Genomic DNA, 19,632 nt, shown 5'->3' with positions numbered 1-19,632 from the left:
AACTCCAGTTTTAATCTAATAGTGTCCTGCTTCCAACAGATGGGGCTAAACACCCAAGATTCATGTGAGAAAGACTGTAGAGGTCTTGTGCTTTCCCCTCCTCTTCCTCCTGCCCTCCTCCCCGCCTGCCATCCAAAGACACACACGCACACACCGAGGAATCCAGAAGCACCAGTTTGGGGTTTAATTAACCAACCTGGGGAAGAAAAGGGGCACTGGACAAGTGCATTGCACCCTCCTCACTGCACCTTTCCGATCAATTACAGAAGGAGGAAAGGGACCGGGAGGTGGAGAGGGTGCGGATACAGGTATAGAAAAGAGCAGTACAGTAAAAACAAGGGGAGCCGTGGGGGGAGGACAGGAGAAGAGGGAGAAGTCACTTTTAAAATCACAATCTCAAACCTTTTATAAATGTACAAAAAAACCTTTTCCCCCACCTGCTTGGGGCAGAATATATAAATATTTACACTGCCTGGCAGGGGGAGGTGCCCCAAGATACAGCCCTCCCCCTTCCCCTGAAAGCAGCTTTCCCATCAGTCCATTGAGGGAGAAGAACACGCCCCAGAGCCATTTCAGCCCAGCAGGAATACTGGAAGCAGACACAAAACCTGTTAGGAAGAGGGATCTGGGAAGAAACCGGGACCCCAAACCGGGGGCACACCAGCCCCTCGACTCCTGCCCTCCCTCCGCCACAAACACCTCTAAAACAGAGACATCACACCCCGTATCTCTTAAGCCCCAACCTGAGCTTGGAAGAGGTTCCAACTATTCATAGCTGAAGGAGGCGAAAGTCCTTCTGGGAGGGGTGGCTGGGTGCTCCTCAGGTTAAGGCAGCAGGAAGCTGCACTCTTATCCCTGCCTGACAGGAAGGGGATGGGGGGGCTCGGTTTCTCTGCCCAGGGCTCACGTTGACCCCACCAGTCCACTGGAGACAAGGGAAGCTGCTTGATACAGGTGCACACATGTCCCAGAGCACCATTATCTGGAGTCCCGGTCCTTGTAGGCTGCCAGTTCCCGGATGTCAGGTGCACGGCGGGGGGAGCAGGGCCGAGCATTCGAAGCAGGGATGAGAGGCGGGGGGGCGCTCAGCAGTCCTACAGCGGCAGCAGCCGCGGCGGCAGCAGCCGCAGCAGGGGTGGCTTTTGCCAGTAGCCCGTTTGGATGGCGGGGATAGGCCATGAGGCTGGGGTGGGGTGGGGGTGCCAGGCCATATAACCGGGCCCGTTCGTAGTCCTCGGCGGCAGTGGCAGCAGGCGACGGGGTCTCCAGGTAGCGGGGCAAGCGCTGTAGCGGGTGCAGCTCCAGCCCCCGGTGATAGGGCTCACGCCAGGCTTCGAGCGCAGCATAGGAGGCAGCTGAGGGCGGGGCAGCAACCAGGTATGGGGAGACGCTTCCGCCAGTTCCGGTCTGGGGTCTCTCAAACACAGCCAGCGTCCCCAGGGGGTGGGAAACATGCAGGGTGCTGTGGAAGGGAGGCCCCGTGCGCAGCGCCCCCTCGAAGCCCGTCAACTCAGGCTCCTCCTTGACCTTCACTTCCTTCTTCAGAGGCAGCTCTGGGTAAGGGGAGCGGGAGGCGTGGCCTGAACCTGCCGGGCTTCCGTAGCGATGCTCACGCTCTGCTGGGATGTGTGACCGGCCTGGGGGCTCCTCGTGAGCCAATGCTAGGTTCTTTGGGGTGGGAGTAGCTGGAGAGGCACGCAGTGGATGGCGCGAGAAGAGGGCATCTCTGAAACACATACACAGGCAAAAGAAAGTTTGTGTTGGGGGTAGGAAAAAGTCACTCTCCACAACCTGGTACTGTCAGCCAGCCTTATGCAGACCTGTTATTTGTCATACTGGGCTGGCCCAACTGCCTCTTACTCCACCCATACCTATAGAGTCCCAAAGAACAGCAACTACCCTCCCTCTCCTGAATACTGTGGAACCTCGGTTTTCGAGCATCTCAGAAGCAGAACAATTCAGAACCTGAACACCGAAAACCTGGAAGTAATTGCTTCCGTTTTTGAATGCACATCGGAAGTCGAACGACTTCCACTGCATGTTTTTCCATATTTTCAATGGGTTTTGCAGACTGCCCATTGATCCTCGGTTTTCGAACGTTTCAGAAGTTGAACAGTCTTCTGGAATGGATTACGTTCAAAAACAGAGGTTCCACTGTATCGAACTCCATTCACTCTTCATCCAGGAATAGCCTTGACCCCCTTGTCATCACCTCTGTGTCCCGCCTCTTACCTGTCCTTTTCATCCTTGATCACTGGCCCTTCTGGCTTCTCGCTCTCCTTCTCGTGCTGGGTTCCTCCACGCTCAGCCCCATCTCCAGCCCCACCTTTGGGCCAGGCTGGGGCGGTGGGAAAGGAAGGGGGTGTGCGGTGTAAGCGGTTCCATGCCTCATGGGGGCTAGGGAAGGATGGAGCTCCGGGACTGTCCTTCTGCCCAAAGACAGCACTTGAGTCTGGGAGGGGAAAGAAGAAAGATTGGAACTGGCACATCAGAAAACACTGCTGTCCCCATGGCACCTTTGCAGCGGGGTCCTCAAAAGCCCCAGGCAGATGGGCTCACCTAGGTAGGAAGTGTGGGGGCAACTAGGTCCCCAAGTTGGAATAAGAATATAAAAAGAGCCTGCTGGATCAAGCCAATGGCAAACCTAGTCCAGCATCCTGTTCTCACACTGGCCAACCAGATGCCTGTGGGAAACCAGCAAGCAGGAAGTGAGCACAAGACCACTCTCCCTTCTGTGGCTTCTAGCAACTGGTATTTAGAAGCATTACTGCCTCCGACTATGGAGGTAGAGCTTAGCCATCATGTCTAGAGCACTGATGAACACTGCACCATGGTGAAAAGAGCATAAATAAGAGCTCGTGCATGCAAACATTCAGAAATAGCCTCCTCCCAAATGCTGCTAGTGAATTGGGGGGGGGGGGAATGCATCACACATATGAATGATTTCTCACAACCAAAACTTTCTGCATGAAGGAAGCCAGCATACCAAGGACACAGGTTCTAACTTGGGCTTCTCCTAATGTTTGAGTTTCCTAAGGGCAGGTTTTGTCTCTCTATTCCACTCCTGCCCCAACCCAGGTATTGCCCCATTTGCTTTTCTGAAAGTTTAGATCAGTCCTAACAGCTTCAGGTTTGCAAGGAAGAGGCGTAAAGCCTTAGCCTTGAAATGACAGCCAGGTGGTAGGAGCACCACAAATGGAGGCAAAGGGAGGAACTTCAAAAGCTTTGGCTCAATGGAAAAAGTCCTGAAACTTAGCCTCTGAGAGGGGACACAGAAATTGGCAGAAGGAAGAGGGTGGGATCCATAGCTCCTGGGTTTTCCTTCCAGCTCTGAGAGGGAAACAAAGGAATGTGGGTGAAACAAGGGGAGAGCAAAAAAAGCCCAAAACTTAGAGCCCAGGATTTTCTGTCTCCAGTTCTTCATAATGGGGCTGCAAGGGCTGGGATGGGAAACCAAGTTTCCTGGGTTACGTCTCCAGCTGTAAGAGTAGAGGGTGGAGTAAGAGGAAAGGAAAGAGTCCTGTGTTCAAATCCCTGTCTGTAAGTCAGCCTAGAGAACACCATTCTGGCCCCATTAATTACAGATTTTATGCCCCTAACCCCCAAACAATACTCACTGAAAGATGGGTTGCCCAGGCCCCCAAAAGCCCCATTGGAGAGCGCACCGAGGGAGGCAAAACTGGGGGGCCTGCCAAAGGGATCTGGAAAAGAGGCGAGCAGAGGAGTGAACAATCGTATGGAAGATGCTGGGTCCTGCCCCACCGGCCCTGGCATTCTGGTGCGCCAGCTCTTACCAATGTGGGGGCTGGGGCTGAGGAAGGAGCCATGAGGGGTGCCGGCAGGACCAAATGATGTGCCACTGCCTGGGTGGTGGATGGCACCTGCAGGACAGAAGCATGAAGAAAAGTTAATGGTCGAGATGCTGGGATTGACAAAAGGGGGTGCACCTCAAGGTTACTGACATGATTTAACATATGTATAGCCTGCCTTTTCCCTAAGTTGGGATCAAGGCAGCTTCGAACATTAAAAAATATCATTACAACATAGTAAGTAGTAAAAACAAACTAGTTAAAAACAATAGTGAAAATCGATTAGAACCCATTTCAAACCAGCAGTTAAAATGCAGTTTGCCCTGACAGTGGGAAAGTGATCAGCATTGTCTGCACCTTAGCCTGTTTGAATGAGAACATCTTCGCCTGCTGGCAGAAGGATACAAAGAAGGAACCAAGCTAAATTCTCTTGGGAGGGAATTCCACAATATAGGAACAGCCAAAGAAAAGGCTCTCCCTCACGTCACCACCAACTGCGCTTCTGATGTTGATGGGACTGAGAAGGTGCTCCCCTGAGGATCTCAACATCTGGGTTGGTTAATACAAGGAGATACAATCTTTCAGGTAGAGGATGCTGGGCTCCCAAAAACATAAGCTGGAGTTAGAGTCCCTTGTCACTACCAATAATCTAAGCAGCATGTAATCTTTTTTACTGTCTCTTTTAGCTGCCTTGACGCAACCATATAAATGGAAGGCACACCTGTTCACATTTCACAGGCAGGGCTACCTGGGGGGGGGGGGGACCAGCCTTGAAATCCTGCACACTGGGTCCCTCAAAAAGCTCACTATCATTACTGGCATAGTTCTAGGGGAGCCTCCAAGTACCATAGAAGGGAAAGAGTGTCCACAGAGTTTGCATGAGACCCAGAAATCTGGCAGGCTGGGTTATAGAGTGCCCTCAGCCTTTTAAGAATCAAGCGCCGAGGGCCTTCTGGCGGTTCCCTCGCTACGAGAAGTCAAGTTGCAGGGAACCAGGCAGAGGGCCTTCTTGGTAGTGGCACCCACCCTGTGGAACGCCCTCCCATCAGATGTCAAAGAGATAAACAACTACCTGACATTCAGAAGACATCTGAAGGCAGCCCTGTTCAGGGAAGCTTTTAATGTTTAACAGACCACTGTATTTTAATATTTTGTTGGAAGCCGCCCAGAGTGGCTGGGGGAACCCAGCCAGATGGGCGAGGTATAAATAATAACTTATTATTATTATTATTATTATTATTATTATTATTATTATTAAACTGCAGGATGGGGAGTAAGGCACTGACCTGAGGCTGTGAAGAGAGTGGCTGGGCGTGCCAGCTCCTGGCTGTGAGGCAGGCTGCCAAAGGCTCCCGTCCCAGGCAAACCGGTGAGAAGGTCGTTCCGGAAGTCCAATTTCTGGGGGTCGCCCTGCACCAGCTGAGGAAATAAAGGATACAGAGGCCCCCCTTGAGCAACCAGGCCTGGCACGCTATTCACAGCAGCCTCCGCAGCCCACTCTTTGGCAGGGACACCTCCTGCTCCTGCCCAGCCCCAGGCTCTGGTCTTGCGGTTCCCGTTTACCCGCCTCCTATCCCCGACTCACAGACCCCGCCTTGCATCCAGGGTCCAGCACAGACATCAGAAGAGCAGAATGGGAGAGGCTTCTCCCGTTGCTTGCAGCGACCCTCTGGCGGCTACCAGCAGGAGCTGCGCCACACCCCATCACTGTACGCAGGCGGAGGGGGGAGGTGGCGCAGGCCCACCCTACCTTCATCTTCTCCTGGTGCCGCAGGATCATATATGCTACACGGACGTGCATGGCGCACCACTTCCCGGGCTTCTACGAGAGAGGGGGGAACCATCAGCTCTGTACGTTATGTCCCTGCTGGGCCAGGCACAAGCTGCCCTACACCCTGACTTGAGTCCCTCTCCCCACCGCCGCCCCCTGTGGGCTCAGCCATCGCTAGTCCTTGCTACCCCGAGCAGCCACCCCACTGCACCGTGTCCAGGAGGGGTCCCAGGGTTACTCACTCTTAGCGTCGGCCTGAAGGGATCGGTGAGCTGAAAGGAGACAGAAAAGCCAAGTGGGGGGTTAGTCATCCTTTCCACACTGCCCCGCCCCCTATACAGATGGCACACTCACCTGAGTGCCTTTCTGGGACAAGGTAGGTGGGACAGCCCCCAGCCGGGATGGCAGGTCAGGGTTAGTGCTCTGGGGAAGAAACAGTGGGTCAGGAGGAGACAGGCTGCTGAGGAGAACTCTCCTTTCTCCACATTCAGATCCCTCTCCCAGGCACACAGAGAATCATGCAATCCTCTTGGCAGAGGTCAGAAATCCATTCTTGCACTCTCTATTTTCCACATAGAATCCTGGCTCTCCAACCCAGCTCTTGAGGAGCTCTGGCTCCCAGCCTCCCTGTCCCCCTCAGGGCGAGGGGAGAATGCCACTCCATGCAGGCCATGCAGGACACACACACCCGCATGCTCTCCAAATCACGAGGGGTGCTCCCCTCGGCCCCACTTCTTTCCCAGAGCCAGCAGATGAACCCAAGAGTCCAAGCACCTGCTCTTCATGCTCAAAAGCTTTGGGGCTCCACTTCTCCCCAGTAACCCTGGCTCCCCGCATCCCCATACTCTGCTCCCCCAACTCTTCACATAGATTCCCCAGGAGTCCTGGCCCTCCGCCCTCCCTGCTAAAAATCCACCAGGAGGTTGGGGAGGGGGAACCCAGGAGCCCTGAATTCTAGAACTTCCCCCCTTCCAAGATAAAAAGAACAGAAAAGCCCATTTGTCTACTATGTCTGGAGGCTTCACCTTAGGTTGGAACGCCCCCTGCAGGGAGCCAAAAGTCACAGCGGGAGGCAGGACCGGGGAGATCCCCGACACGGTTGGGGGGAAGGCGGCATAAAACTGGAAGAAGAAGAGAAAGCAATGGAAGCGCCACCCAGAGAAAACCAAGGCGGGAAGGGAAAGAAGGGGGGCGTTTGCTCCTTCCTCAGGACACGCAACTCTCAGAGCTTCCTTGGGTCCCCCTGCCAACAGGTCAACCCCCTGGGCGCTCCCTACTCCAAGAAGGCCACACTTACATTGTGCCGCAGGAGCCCATCCATCTTGCCTGGGTATTTCTCATACTGCAAGAGAAAGAGAGAGGCACAAGCGAGAAGTGAGAAAACTCTGAGGGGAGAGTCCCATCCTGCACATCATCTCAGCTCTCACCGACAAACTCAGCCCTACACTAGGGAGGGGATGCAGCCATGGTTCCCAATGCCCACCCTCCCCTTCTCCCAGCAATCTCACCAGGATTACACTCACCATGGCTGGACTGGCTGTGGGCACCATGCCGGGTGGGAAAGGGGTGAAGTGCTGGTGGGTGTGCTGGTGGGTGTGCTGGTGCTGGTGGTTGTGTTGGTGGAACTGGAAGGCCAGCGGGCGGATGGCGGCAGCCCCCATGTCGGCGCCGCCTTGGGCCGTGAGGAAGCGCGAACTCAGGTCTTGGCGGATTAGTTCTTGTTCTGGGGAGGTAGAAGAAGAAGTCACCCAACAGCAAGTTGCTTGGGGTGCGGAGCCAGCAAGGAAAGGAAGCGAGCGTGGAAAAGATTCCACACTCACCCACCCCAAATCACCCCACCCGTACAGCTCACTAGAGACACACAGCCCTGCCCTACAGAAACTCCCAGTTTTTCTGGAAGTGCTTCTCTAGGCTAGACTCCAGATTTTTCCTTTTCTTGCCAAGGCTTTCTGCCAATAAGCATTGCACCTTCAAAGCCAGCACTGCTACACACAAATAAAACCCTTCGTATATCTGCCCTGGCAGTTATTTTCCTCCTCCCCTGCCCCAACTTCCAAACTTTCCTTTCTGCTTCATGCTGCCCTTGTATAGCCACACATTTCTTTCTTCCCAGCCCCAACCACCACCACCACGAGGGCTACAAATTTTTTTTTTACACAGAGTTCTCTGGATTCTAAAGTTATCATAAAACATGAAAAATATGACAGTAACCTTCTATTTCCTTAGCCTACGCCCCACTTTCTCACCCCTTCTCATTTCTACATAGCCCCTGACCATCTTCCCCAAGATCGCAGATCACACTCAGCCACACCCCTCCCGCTAAGTCCCTCTTACCAGATATGGCAGCGGCTGCAGCTGGGTGCCCGGCAACTTGAAGCAGCGGGGGTGGCGGTGGGAGGCCAGGCGAGGGGGTGAACATGCCTGGGTGGTGGTGGGAAGGGGGCCGAAGGGTGGGCGGAAAGGCGTGGGGAGGCAGGGCCAGCGAGGGTGTGGAGGGCCGGTGAGGGAGCTGAGAGGAAGAGGGGGAGCATGGAGGGAGAATGGGCTTGGGGTGAGCTGCGCCGCGGCTGCACCTGAAAAAGGGAGAGAAAAATAAATTTGGAGTGGGGAAGTCAGGAGGAGACAGAGTAACGATGGAAGCCAGAAGAGCACAGAAGCACTGAAGAGAGCACTGAACTTGGACCCAGGAGGTTTGGGATCAAATCTCAACTCAGCAATGGATTCAATTGGGGGGGAGTAGGGGGGCTTGAATACAAGGTTTGCCCAACCAGAAGTCCCTAGTCAGCAAAAAGGAAACAACAACAACAGGCCTCACTGGGCTGTTGCGAAGACAAGCCAGAGATAGAGGGTCTTCTATTCGAAGTAATCCTACATAAAGGATTACTCATTATGGGTGTTTAGGCTGCCAAGTTAAGCTGGGACACATCTGCACTTTAATATTGCCAAATCGATTATCTTCCAAGTGAGTGCAGTAATGTCAGTTGCAAAGAAAGAATAAAACATTTTCTGTAATAAAAAATGAGGATAAATGGCAACACTCAAGGAGAAAAAAAATGAGTAAGAGAAGGAGAGAAAATGTGGGGGGAGAGGTGAGTGCAGCCAACATGCACTGAGTAGTCACAAAATGGGGCCCAGGAAGTCCCAGTTCAAATCTTGCCTCTGCCAGAGGTGGCCTTCGGCAAGCATCTCTCTCTCCCCATCAGCTGCAGTCAACCCAGTTGCAATATGCAATATAGGGATGAATATAAGGATGCCAATACTGACTTACTTTATAGAGATGTAAATAGTGATTTGAAAATAAAAAACCCTTATGAGTGCTCTACAAAGTGTTATTATTATTAAGACACAAAGGATAGAAGGGAAACTGCTTGGAGGGAACAAGGAGGAGGAGGACGAGTGACGGGTCAAAGGCAGGGGGAAGCAAAGGGAGAGGGGACAAAAAAAGGAGAGGAAGACAAGTAAGAGGGACATGAGAAAGCTTGAAACAGAGGGAAGAGGGAAAGCGGGAATGAGAATGAGAAACAGAGAAAGTGAACTGGGACTCACCCTCCGGTGCTGAGATCCAGCCCTACAGCGTATGGCGCTTGCGTCTGACTGGCAAAGGGCGGTACCTTCATGTGCAGCTGGCTCTGGGTGAGGTTGTGGGGGACGGCTCCCCCCTGAGGCATCGGAGGCAGCTGGCCTTTGGGTTGGGGTGTCCCGCGAACAGCATTAGGCGTCTGAGCCCTTGTCCTGGTGGGAGGTGGGGCGGGAGGACTGGGGGGCAAGGCCTGAGCTGGAGCGGGGGCTGCGGCTGCCTGAGAAGGGGGCTCCTTGGGCAGGAAAGGCACTAGCAGGGGGTCCCGGTCGGCCTCATAATTACGCTCCTGGCTCCGCTCCAGGCCAGAGACTTTAGGGATCACAGAGAGTTTGGCTTCACAGCTCCCATTTAATGCACCAATGGGTCCCGAGGCTGCTGGGGGCAGAAACAGAGAGAAAAAACAGAGGTTGAGAGTACCAGGTGAGTAGACTTTGAACTGTTGGTTCAATCCTTGCTGAGCCATAGACTCCCTGGCTCGGCAAATCAGCCACATGTCCTGTTGTGCAGGAGAGGGGCTGTTTCACAATCTACTTCAAAGTATCCTTTTGGGGGCAGAGGAAGGAACTATTCTTAAGCAATTGGACCTTAAAAACTCTAGGAAACAGCAAAGGGAGAAGAAAACACACCTGGAGAAGAGGCCCACCTGGTCACAGTACTTCAAGCACTTAGCATGAATAGATATTAGGTGTTGCTATTACTCAAAAAGCTTACATTAGCTTTCAAAAAGAGAAACGATCTAATGCAGCTTATCTGCTCCCAGGACACCACAGGAAATGTGATGAGGCAGAGGAAAGGAAACTCAGGGCAAGTGACTCCTACCAGAATATCATGCTGTCTATTAAGAGTCTTTCTGGCACCTTGGTGTTTGGACAAGAGCGCAATCTCAGTGATGCTAATAGGAATATGGTTGTGAATATACATTAAAGGAAGCTAGACTATTTGTCCATCTAGGCCAGTATTTTCTACTCTGACCAGCAGCCCCCACCCTGTGCACTCAAACCCACCTTTGCTGGTTGAGACAGTGAATGACTGTTCGAGGTCATCAATGGAGGCCTACAGAGACAAGAAAAACAGGCCACTCATTATTTAGTCAAGAGAAGAGAATTCGGCACAAAATAAGCACCGTCTCAAATTGTTTTGAGGCCAACTTGAAAAGCAGTCAGGAAGCTTCTGAAGGACACAAATGCTATTTCTTTCTGAAGCAAGCAATGGAAGTAGCTTGCCATGCAAATAAGGACAGATTTGCTACTTCTAGCCACTACTTCTATGGTTGGTGCAGAACACGGTTGCTTTCCTTCCAAAAGGAACAGGCCTCTGGGAAATTATTATGCTAGTGTTGACAAATGCTGGCCTCCTACACCCTTCCAGGTATAATTCAAGGTGCTCATTTTTACCTGCTGCCCTTGTATACCAAGATAGGTCACTGTATTCTGCAAAAGTGTCCCGTTGAAGTCCCTAACATATCAGAAGCTTGCTCCATGGTAACTCTCAGAGAGATATGGCAGCTGCTCACTATTTGTACTTTCTGGAAAGCAATTTATGACATTTGTTTTGACAAGCTTTTCCAGCCAGGTGAAAAGGTATTTATTCTGTATTGGTTTTAAACATACCTTTGGCTGTTTTGTGTACAGGTTTCAAAGCTATTTTTAGTTGTTTTTATGTAAATCGTCTTAAGACTCATGTGGAAGACAAATCATTAATAAAATAAGATAAATAAAGGCCCAACGTCTGCACATTTTCCACAGCACCTTAACGCCACATGTGGTTCAAGTATTCACAACACCAACATTTGTGTGGGATGAAAATATGGAGAATTGGTTCCCATGTGGCTCAGCATGAAGAAACGGGACTTTGGCGTTTTCCAAATTGCTGGGTCCATTTTGCAATATCTGCCCTGCCCCAAAACTCCCATACAAGTGTCAAGTGATGTGGCAGTCACAAGTGAAGCCTGGCAAATTACAGGACCAGGGTGAGGTCAAGGCCTACCTGCTCCTCTGGGTCACTTTCTGTATCACACTGCAAAAGGAGAATGAAAGAAAGAAGGAAGTCCATCAGTACAGCCAATTGGAAATGCTCATCAGTGGCACACACACACCCCACCACAATGCTGGTCAGCAGCAGGCTCTGCAGAAGACTTATAGTAGGATTTTATGGCATATGGAAAGACTGATATTCTGATACCCCAAACCCATGGACCACCCAAGGCCTCAGAAGGGAGCAGAATCAAATGCAAAGAAATCATGCAGGCAGGCATCACTGCAAAGAAGCACGGCTGAATCCATCAGAGATTCAGGAAGAAGCCTTGGTGCCTTCTCACTCTCCAAGGGACCAGCATCTCCCATGGTTTAGCACCGAGTGGAGAGGAGTAGTTACAGATCTCCTGGAGGCCATTTACAACACACACACACACACACACACACACCCTTGCTCCGGTTCACAGGTGGGAAAGGATGCCACGGAAATAATGTTTGGGAAGCTAAAACAGTGCCCTGTGAAGCTGTGTGCAGCCAGGGCTCACCACTAACAAAAACTACAGCCCAAACCAAGAGAACAGGGGTGTGGGAGAGAATGCTTATACATTGCCCACTTACTATATATCCAGTTTCCAGGTAGGATTGGAGAGAAGGCTGGAAAAAGAAAATAAAGGTTGGCCAGGGGTGGGGGCAGAGAGAGGAAAATAAAGAAAGATAGATTAGACTCAGAAGGATAGGAGGCTGTTAATCCCAAAGATTAAAAAAAAAATCCCAAAGATAAAAAATTAAGAGAAAGCATCCTTGTTTTGTCAGGAGAGTAATAAGATTTTAAGAGCAATACTGAAAATAAAATAAAAATGTGTCCTCCTTAGAAACACATGCTGAGTATTCCACAAAGATGAGGAGATTCTGGCTGGCATGCTACACACAGACACAAATTGGCTGCATTCAGATGATCATCTCAGCTTAAAAAGCTGAGATATGAACGAGTCTCTTTCCTCCTCATGCAGTCACTTCACTCCTCCCTTTGTGCAAATGAACAAGACAGGAAGATCAGTTAACTATAATATCCCATGATGCCCAAACCAGGAAATTATAGTTAATAACTTCCAAAACAACTCAAGTATTAAACCAACTTTAAACCCTGGTTTCATAGTCTAGATTTTTCCAAAGCCATCGACCAGCATTTCCTAGTTCAGATGCAACGTGAAACTATAGTTAGCCAATACTTCCTGGCTTGTTTTCCATCTTGAGCAAAGGAAGAAGCCAGGCACCTGAATGCAGATGCACAGGACTCATTCATATCTCAGTTTATATGATTGTCCAAACATGCCCACTGCTCCACTATTTGCTCTAAATTTATTAGGCATTTTGAGGATGCCAAGAGCAATTTTGCTGGGCTGGGATTTGTCTCCCTCCTCAAATCAAATTATTAGTAATATTTCCAACCCTGTCGATGCAGCGTCATTGCTGATTCACCACAACTCATCTGCCATTTGGAGATTCAACAGCACAACAGAAAGCCCTCTAATAAATATACCACAAGCCCTCCTGTGGAGGGAGTCCCACTTTCTGAGGGCAACTCTGCTCCTGCTCTGTTGCTGTCAGCTAGCAGGCGTGCTGAGATTCAACCTGTCTCAGGGCAATACCCTAGTACTTGGAATCCTTTATTTTTAATCCTTTTCTACAGGAAAAATATGGTAATTTAACAGCAAAGGAAAGCTATGCTGCACAAGCTCAAATAAACTCTGCTTTACAGATTTAGTGGCTTGGCCTAGACAGGATGCTGTGTTCTGGTTCACGTTAAGCTCTCTGTTTCCCTTATGTCCTGAATTCGCAATTAGCCTTTGTATTCAAGATCTGAAGAACATTTTCATGTAATCTCATTGAATTCTAGCAGCTTTTTATTTTGCCTCTTGCTCAACCCATATTTTCAACATAATGCCATACTCAGAAAGAGAAAAAAAATCACCAGACATACAGCACTATAGGCCAAGTTATTCAGCACTATAGAGTTTAGTTGCTGCTATAGGCCTGCCTTTTTGCACAACAAAACCTAGCAAATTTCAAGCATGTGTATAAAAAAAGAAGTTATTTGATAACAGAATCCTGTTGGTAACATGTCCTAGACAACCACAACCAATACTAATTGACGTCCATTCTCCCCCAACCCAACAAGTCACCCAATTAGCTGCCCAAGTGATTTAAACTTAAGCCTGCAAAATGAGGGGAGCATATAAAAGCAGGCTTGACAGCAGGCAACACAATACAAAGCAGTTTCCAACCCCTTAGCCACGGGTCTCACCTCTTTGTGCCGTTTCTTGGTACGCTTCCTCACTGCTCTCTCCCGGCTGCGACCCTTCTCCGAGCTCCCATCCTCATCCTCAGGCTCAGAGTTGTTCCCCTCTCCCCGTTTTCTCTTTCCAGAATGCTTCATCCGAAGCTCCAGCCGCTCCGGGGTCTTCAAGGTAGCATCCTTCTGTGGGAAGGTGACAAGGCAGGTGTGCATTATAACTATATTGAGCACAGAAAAGCTCTGGAATCCCTAAGCTAACCCCCAAAGGATGTTGGGATGTATTTCAGCTCCCTAGAGGCAACTATAATGATAATAATAATAATAATAATAATAATAATAATTAAAAAAATGGGAAGGTGGGAATAATTATGTGTGTTAATTACTTGATCATCTGTACCAGGCTGACTGGACTCAGAAATAACATACACCTCTTCTTACATTAGTGTGCGGATATGGTAGAAATTTACATTTCTACACAAACACAAACCATGGAAAATTAAGAGATCAAAGTGTATATCCAGTATGGGAGAGTTGGTGTGGTGTATACTGGGCTTTGATCAAGAAGAGCTGAACTCCCATTTCTGCTCAGCTTTGGGTCAAGTCACTGCCTCTCGCCCTTGTAACTGTATGAGAAGGGTTAATAGGGAGCTACGGACATCACTCTGAGTTCTTTGAAAGAAGGATGGGATAAAAATGTGACAAATTATAAGCATATGCTAAGCATTATGAGAACAGAGCCAGACTGAGAGCCAGCATGGTGTAGTGGCAGAGTGTTGAACCAGCACAGAGGGTCTCAGTTTAAATTTCTGCTCAGCTATAAAGCCTCAGTGGTTGACCTTGGGCCCATCTCTCTTATTTAAATTTTTATTTAAAATATTTCCAGTCCACATTTAATCAAAGGTCAACCAAAACAGCAGCCAATGCAGAGATATAATATCTCAACACCTACTCCAAGCACTGCTACCCTGAAAATGACTGCATGAATAAATGTGTCTGCAGCTGGTGATGAAACCCAAAAAGAGACAGTGCCACCCATCAATGAGAAGGAAGGGTATCCCACCAATGGAGAGTCACTGCAGAGGTGGTCTCCTCCCATCTTGCTTCATAAGAAGACTGCCCTTAAAGGCAACCCAGAAACTTCAATCACAGTGGGCAGATTACTGGGTGGAGTTCCATTTAGATCTCGCACAATCCCTGTCTGAAAGCAGCTGCATTGGTTGCCAGTTCATTTTCGGAACCAATTCACGGTGCTCACGTTAATATTTGAAATCCTTAACGTAAGCCCCAAATATTGGAAAGACTGCCTCCTCCTCTACAGAATCTCTCAGATGTTAAGGTCAGGAGAGAGAGCATCCTGGTAGTTCTACTACCCTCAGAAACTGGTGGTGGTGGTCCAGGAGAGAGCAACTTTTGAACTCTGGAATTTCTTCCCTACAAAGGTGCATCTGGCAACTTCATTATATAGTTTTTGTCATAAACTGAAGAAGATGCATCTCTTTACCCTGACCTTTAATGCAGTTTCAAATGTTGTATTTTAAATTGCTGTGACCCATCCTGGGACTTCAGGGTGAAGGTCGGGGGATATATCAAAATAATAACTGACTATGCCTGGCAACACACAACAAGGGTGTCCCTGAGGATCTTAGCCTGACCAGATGTGCAGGGCAAGACTATCTAATCCAATCAAATCTTATCTATTTATCTAAACAATTTATACACTGCTTAACTACAATAGTCTCTAAGGGGGTTACAAAGATAACACTACAAAACATAAAAATCAGATAAAACTATAAAATGAAACATCATTTAAAATAGTGTAGGAGGGGTTGAACCAAGTATACCATGAGTTCCTTGGAGAAATGGTGAGATAAAAATGTAATTTAGTCAATCTTCTAAATCCAAACAAAATGAAGCGAGCCATACCACACACCACTGTAACCAGCAGCAAATGATAAAATTTTCTGAAAAGCTCAGCAAACACACAACACTTGCCTCGCCTGGTCAGTTGCATCTGGAAGGCTGCATTTGCACAGCACAGTCCAAGAAGTCTGTCTTGTCAACAGACATTCACCTGGCCACTATGGGAAATGAAAGTCACCTTCAGTGCATTGGGGAGAGCTGATAACTTAGGGAAGATCGGCTTAGCTCAAGAGAGATGCCAACGAACAGGAAAGGCCTCAGAGGAAGATAAGAAGTTTGGGACTATATCCAGAGAAAACAGCCAGTCTTGGGGTGGCAGAGTGTCAGACCAAGGCATGCTCTTCCACCCCTGTGATTTTCTGTTGCTGTGGAGTGAATAGCTCTTAGCAATGAACTGGATTCCTTTGGAGTTTGGCAAAGGCACCTGTGTTCACGCCCAGCTCCTCACCCAGTCCTGTCAAGCTGGAAAGGCAGGTGAAGCCAGTCCAGCCTGGAGCATTCCTGTGTTTAGCAGAGCCTCCTTTGCTGCTTCAGCAAGTGAAGCAGCTATGTTTTGTATGTCACCTGAGAGATACACATCAGCACCTACGGAAGTCACATAATCCCACACCTACCAAAGTATGCAGAGTTTATTAGACCACATCCCAGTCCAAGAAATATTCATGAAAAAGGGACCATAACTTCAACACAGTAAGAAACTCACAGCAAAACCGCACTGATTGGAGCTTACTAAAGCCTCCTTTGCTTTTTGTCTCATACTATACCTTTGCATATGTAAGGGGCACCTTATGCTGAGGCAGACAATGGGTTCATTTAGCCAGTACTACTAGGGATTTAACTCAAGTTTTGATACAAATTACCAGCTCTGAGCTATGGTTGCTCCCTTTGGTCAATAAACATTTTATCTTATTACAAGTGCTGAAGACTCCTCTGACAGCAGCTCATCTCCCCCTCTTACTTCCTCCTCCAGTCTCTCACAAAAGGGTATTTCTTCTCACAACAATTTACCAGAAAACAGACCTGCTCCCCCCCCCTTTCTCCCACATGTCAATCAGTTTAATTTGAGGGATCCATGTGGTTCCCTATTTGAGATGATTGACAAGACACGAGACCATCTTACGATGGTCTTGCTCCCTTTTATATCACCACTGGCTTCTGCTTCTAGAACAAACTGAAGTTCAAACAACCAGTCTGCCTTTGTCCTGTGCTAGATGGCTTGAACACTACCAATCAAAGCTTTAAGTTCTTCTGCTCTTATAAGGGACTTCTAGGGATCTCCCATCCAAGAGACCAATCAGGGACCCACATCTGTTTAATTTCAGCAATTATCTGAGAGCAACTCAGACTGTCCACTAGATCCATCACTGTCTCTTGACAAAAGGGACAGGAGGGAGGGGAACAAAAACCTGCTGCACTTAAAATATACTAGTATTTACATAAGTTTTTACTCCTATTCTCCAGCACACCCCATCCTAGCTGACTTCTTCCCATGCAGTCTCAGAAGCAGAAGCCAGTGTCTTTTCTGAATTATGGTGACAAGAGAATCCAAGGTTCTCCCTCTTTCTTCTTCCTCTCTGTATCACAGTTCTAAGGGGCCTGCAGAACTAAAATCACTCCCAGCCAACCTCAGCACCCAGACTGTACAAAGGCCCGTGAGACCCCACAGATAGAGATTGGGACACCTCCTCACCTCAAGTGCCTCAAGGCTGACAAAGCTGGCAATGGCAAAGCCATCAATGAGATCCTCCTCCTCCTCTTCCTCCTCCTCATCGCGGCTGCAGGATGATCCAGAGGGTCTCTTCCGCCGCCGCAGGGGCCGCCGCCTTCGACGCTGCTGCTGCTGCAGAGAGCGGCCTTTTCCAGGTGCCACAGGAGCAGGTGGGGAGGGGCCTTCACTGTCCGACCCTGAAGATGAAGATGACGAGAGGCCACGACGAGACCCATCCCCAGGACGGCCTCCCCGGCGGCGAGTGCAGCGGCTCTCACGGTCCCGCCGTGAGCAACGCCGCTGCCTCCGTGTTCGGCTACTGCTGCCTCCTCCCCCACTCCAGCATGGGGCAGGAGCTGCCGCTGTTCCTTCCATGGTTCCCCCCTTGAGGTACAGAGAATGTGTCGTGTTGTGTCCTGTGGATACTGCAGACACGCAAGGAGGTGGGGGGGGGGACACTCTTCACCCTTCCCCAGCCAGTTGCATTGCAGCTGCTCTCAACAGAGCCCTTGTTCTTCCACAGATGCCACTTGGAAAAGCAAGAACGAAACTCCTCTCTTCTTTTCCGTAAAAAAAGGGGTTTTGTATTTCGTGGCCAAAACAAAAAATCCTTGGCCTTTACACCTTACAGTTGTCAGCAACCTTTCCTTGATTTACATTTAGAGAGCCCAGAGCCCACTCAACACAAGTGGATCCTTTTTGCTCTGGGAAAGTCAAAACAACTCTCCTTTCATTCAAGTTTAATTCCCTCTCAAGTGACAGGGATGGCAGCTTCTGGTTTTTTTCTGCTTGTTTTTGGTCTTTGTCTTAAAGGCAAGACCATTAAATTAAAAAGAATTAAATACTTTCAACATAGAACTCTAAGAAGCGGAAGGTGATCCAATAACTTTTTCTTCCTTTACATAAAATCAGCCCCTGCAAGCGCACAGAGATCTCTCTCTAACATGGAGCCTCCTGTTTGGGTGGGGAAGGAAATCTGTCAAAACACCCTTGCCTTGGACAAGGGTTTTACATCCCTCCAACTGTGACACAGTGTGCCTTTATATATATATATATATATATATATATATATATATTTGTTTGTTTGTAAAACCCAATTTTAAAACAAACCCCAGCGCATGGCAACTTTCTTGCAGGTTGAAGGAAGCCTTTGCTTTAAGTGCCTATCTGTGTGGTTTTTTTCCGAAGATGAACCGCGAAGCTGTCACTTTCGACTTTCCCTCAGGGGAATTGGGGGTTCGCCCCCGACGGAGCTGCCAGCCTGGGCAGCCTCCCCTTTAAGACTGCGGAGGTGGCTCCTGCCAACAATGGCAAGCGGCTTCCGCCCAGAGGGCAACTCACTTCCTCCGCTCGGCCGAGGGCTCCCCGCGAGGGAAGCGGCTCCGCGGGGCCATCTCTTCTTCCTCTTCTGCTTTCCCGGGAAGCGACACCTTCTTCCTCCTCCTCCTCCTCCTCGCGAACCTCGGTCCGTGAAGAAGAGGCCTCCCGGATTCCTCCCACAGGGTGTGACCTTGCCTTTAAGGGTCCGGGTCTCTGTGTCTCAATTTCCCCTTTAAGAGTGTTCGATTTTGAGTCCGCCACACATTTCCTGCCAAAGCATGGCCTCCCCTTTAAGAATGTGGATTTAAAGTTCTCCCTTGTCAGGCACCGACTCTCCCAACGAGCGGAATGAAAAGCCCTCCAAGCATTTCTCTTTCCTCCTTGTCAGCTCGCGCTGCCCTTTAAGGATCCAGCGTTCAAGGTCCTCCGGAGAAACCCGAATTTCACCTTTAAGGGCCACCCCTCCCTCTCAGCCACAATGAGGGCCCGAGAAGAACTCCCCTTTAAGAGGGCCGAGCTCCCTTTAAATCCATTGACAGGCGCTGGCGGTTGGGGGGGTTGTTGTCCTCCGGCGGAAAGTGCCCCCTCTTCTCGCGGCCCCCCCAAGCTGTCCCTTTAAGAGCGCCGGCCGTTGAGGGGGCTTTTCAACTCACCCCACCTTTTCGCCTCCGTCCAGGCTCGCGGCAAGCGGCCCCGCGAGCCCCTGGCGCTGATTGGCTGCGAGGCTGGTACCCTCCGCTATCGTCGCGGCCCCCCCACAGCTGATTGGCCGAAGCGGTGAGGTGAGTAAGGATGGGGGAGGGGTGGCTGGCTGGCTGGCAGGGTCCGGCTGCAGGGAGGGAGGCCGGCAGGCGGGCTGACGTGGCGCTCCCGTCCCCCTCGCGCCTGGGTGGGGGGCCCTTTCGGCTGGCCGTCCTTTGCCCCCTCCCCGCTCCGTCTCCGCTGCTGCCCCCCGACTCTCCCTCTCCCTCTAGCAGCCTCTGCCGGATCCCCTTCGTCTCTGCGCACGGCACGCAACTCCTCCCACAGCGTCATATCCCTCCGCCCTCCCTGTTGATGGAACCATTTAAAAAATCCCTCCGCTGGAAAAAGAAAAGGAAATAGTCCCTTCGGTTAACCTCAGTTTCCGCCCACCCGCCCCTTGGAGACTGTTCGAGGTGGAGGGTGGTCCCTTAAACCAACACCCCCGCCTTTAGAGTCACTTCCGTCCTCCGCAGGGTGACGTCATGGTTTCACGGAGACAAACGTGATGCAA

The 19,632-nt window shown here is 50.0% G+C and overlaps 1 protein-coding gene across 7 annotated transcripts; it reads right to left on the bottom strand.

Moving 5' to 3' along the window:
* Window positions 1-161: 161 nt before the first annotated feature.
* Window positions 162-19,380, bottom strand: FBRS (fibrosin). 7 transcript variants are annotated; one of them, XM_083409654.1, is made up of 18 exons: window positions 17,040-19,380; window positions 13,439-13,612; window positions 11,752-11,787; window positions 11,147-11,176; window positions 10,165-10,213; window positions 9,127-9,535; window positions 7,915-8,153; window positions 7,104-7,303; window positions 6,878-6,922; window positions 6,606-6,701; window positions 5,935-6,003; window positions 5,823-5,852; window positions 5,560-5,631; window positions 5,096-5,228; window positions 3,795-3,881; window positions 3,618-3,701; window positions 2,233-2,452; window positions 162-1,726 (listed from the first exon to the last, which is right to left on the bottom strand). In XM_083409654.1, the coding sequence occupies exons 1-18, from the start codon at window positions 17,430-17,432 to the stop codon at window positions 979-981; spliced, it is 3,114 nt and encodes a 1,037-aa protein (XP_083265780.1). In that variant the 5' UTR covers window positions 17,433-19,380; the 3' UTR covers window positions 162-978. The 7 variants fall into 7 exon arrangements, with proteins under 7 accessions (XP_083265780.1, XP_083265781.1, XP_083265776.1 ...); XM_083409655.1 differs by having other exon boundaries at window positions 9,127-9,532; XM_083409650.1 differs by having other exon boundaries at window positions 3,618-3,881.
* Window positions 19,381-19,632: the final 252 nt, after the last annotated feature.

Source organism: Podarcis tiliguerta, assembly GCF_965153285.1.
Source record: "Podarcis tiliguerta genome assembly, chromosome: 13".
In the NCBI taxonomy this organism is placed as follows: domain Eukaryota; kingdom Metazoa; phylum Chordata; class Lepidosauria; order Squamata; family Lacertidae; genus Podarcis; species Podarcis tiliguerta.
Note: the sequence above shows the minus strand (reverse complement) of the source record. Positions and strands in the feature narration are given on the sequence as shown.

Excerpts from the sequence above, each read along its gene's own strand:
- FBRS (XM_083409650.1), bottom strand. The coding sequence starts at position 17,432 with ATGGAAGGAACAGCGGCAGCTCCTGCCCCATGCTGGAGTGGGGGAGGA. Across the intron at positions 11,788-13,438 it reads CCAAGAAACGGCACAAAGAG|CCTTCTCTCCAATCCTACCT; the intron begins GTGAGACCCGTG and ends TTCTTTTTCCAG. Across the intron at positions 9,536-10,164 it reads CACTGTCTCAACCAGCAAAG|CAGCCTCGGGACCCATTGGT; the intron begins GTGGGTTTGAGT and ends TTCTGCCCCCAG.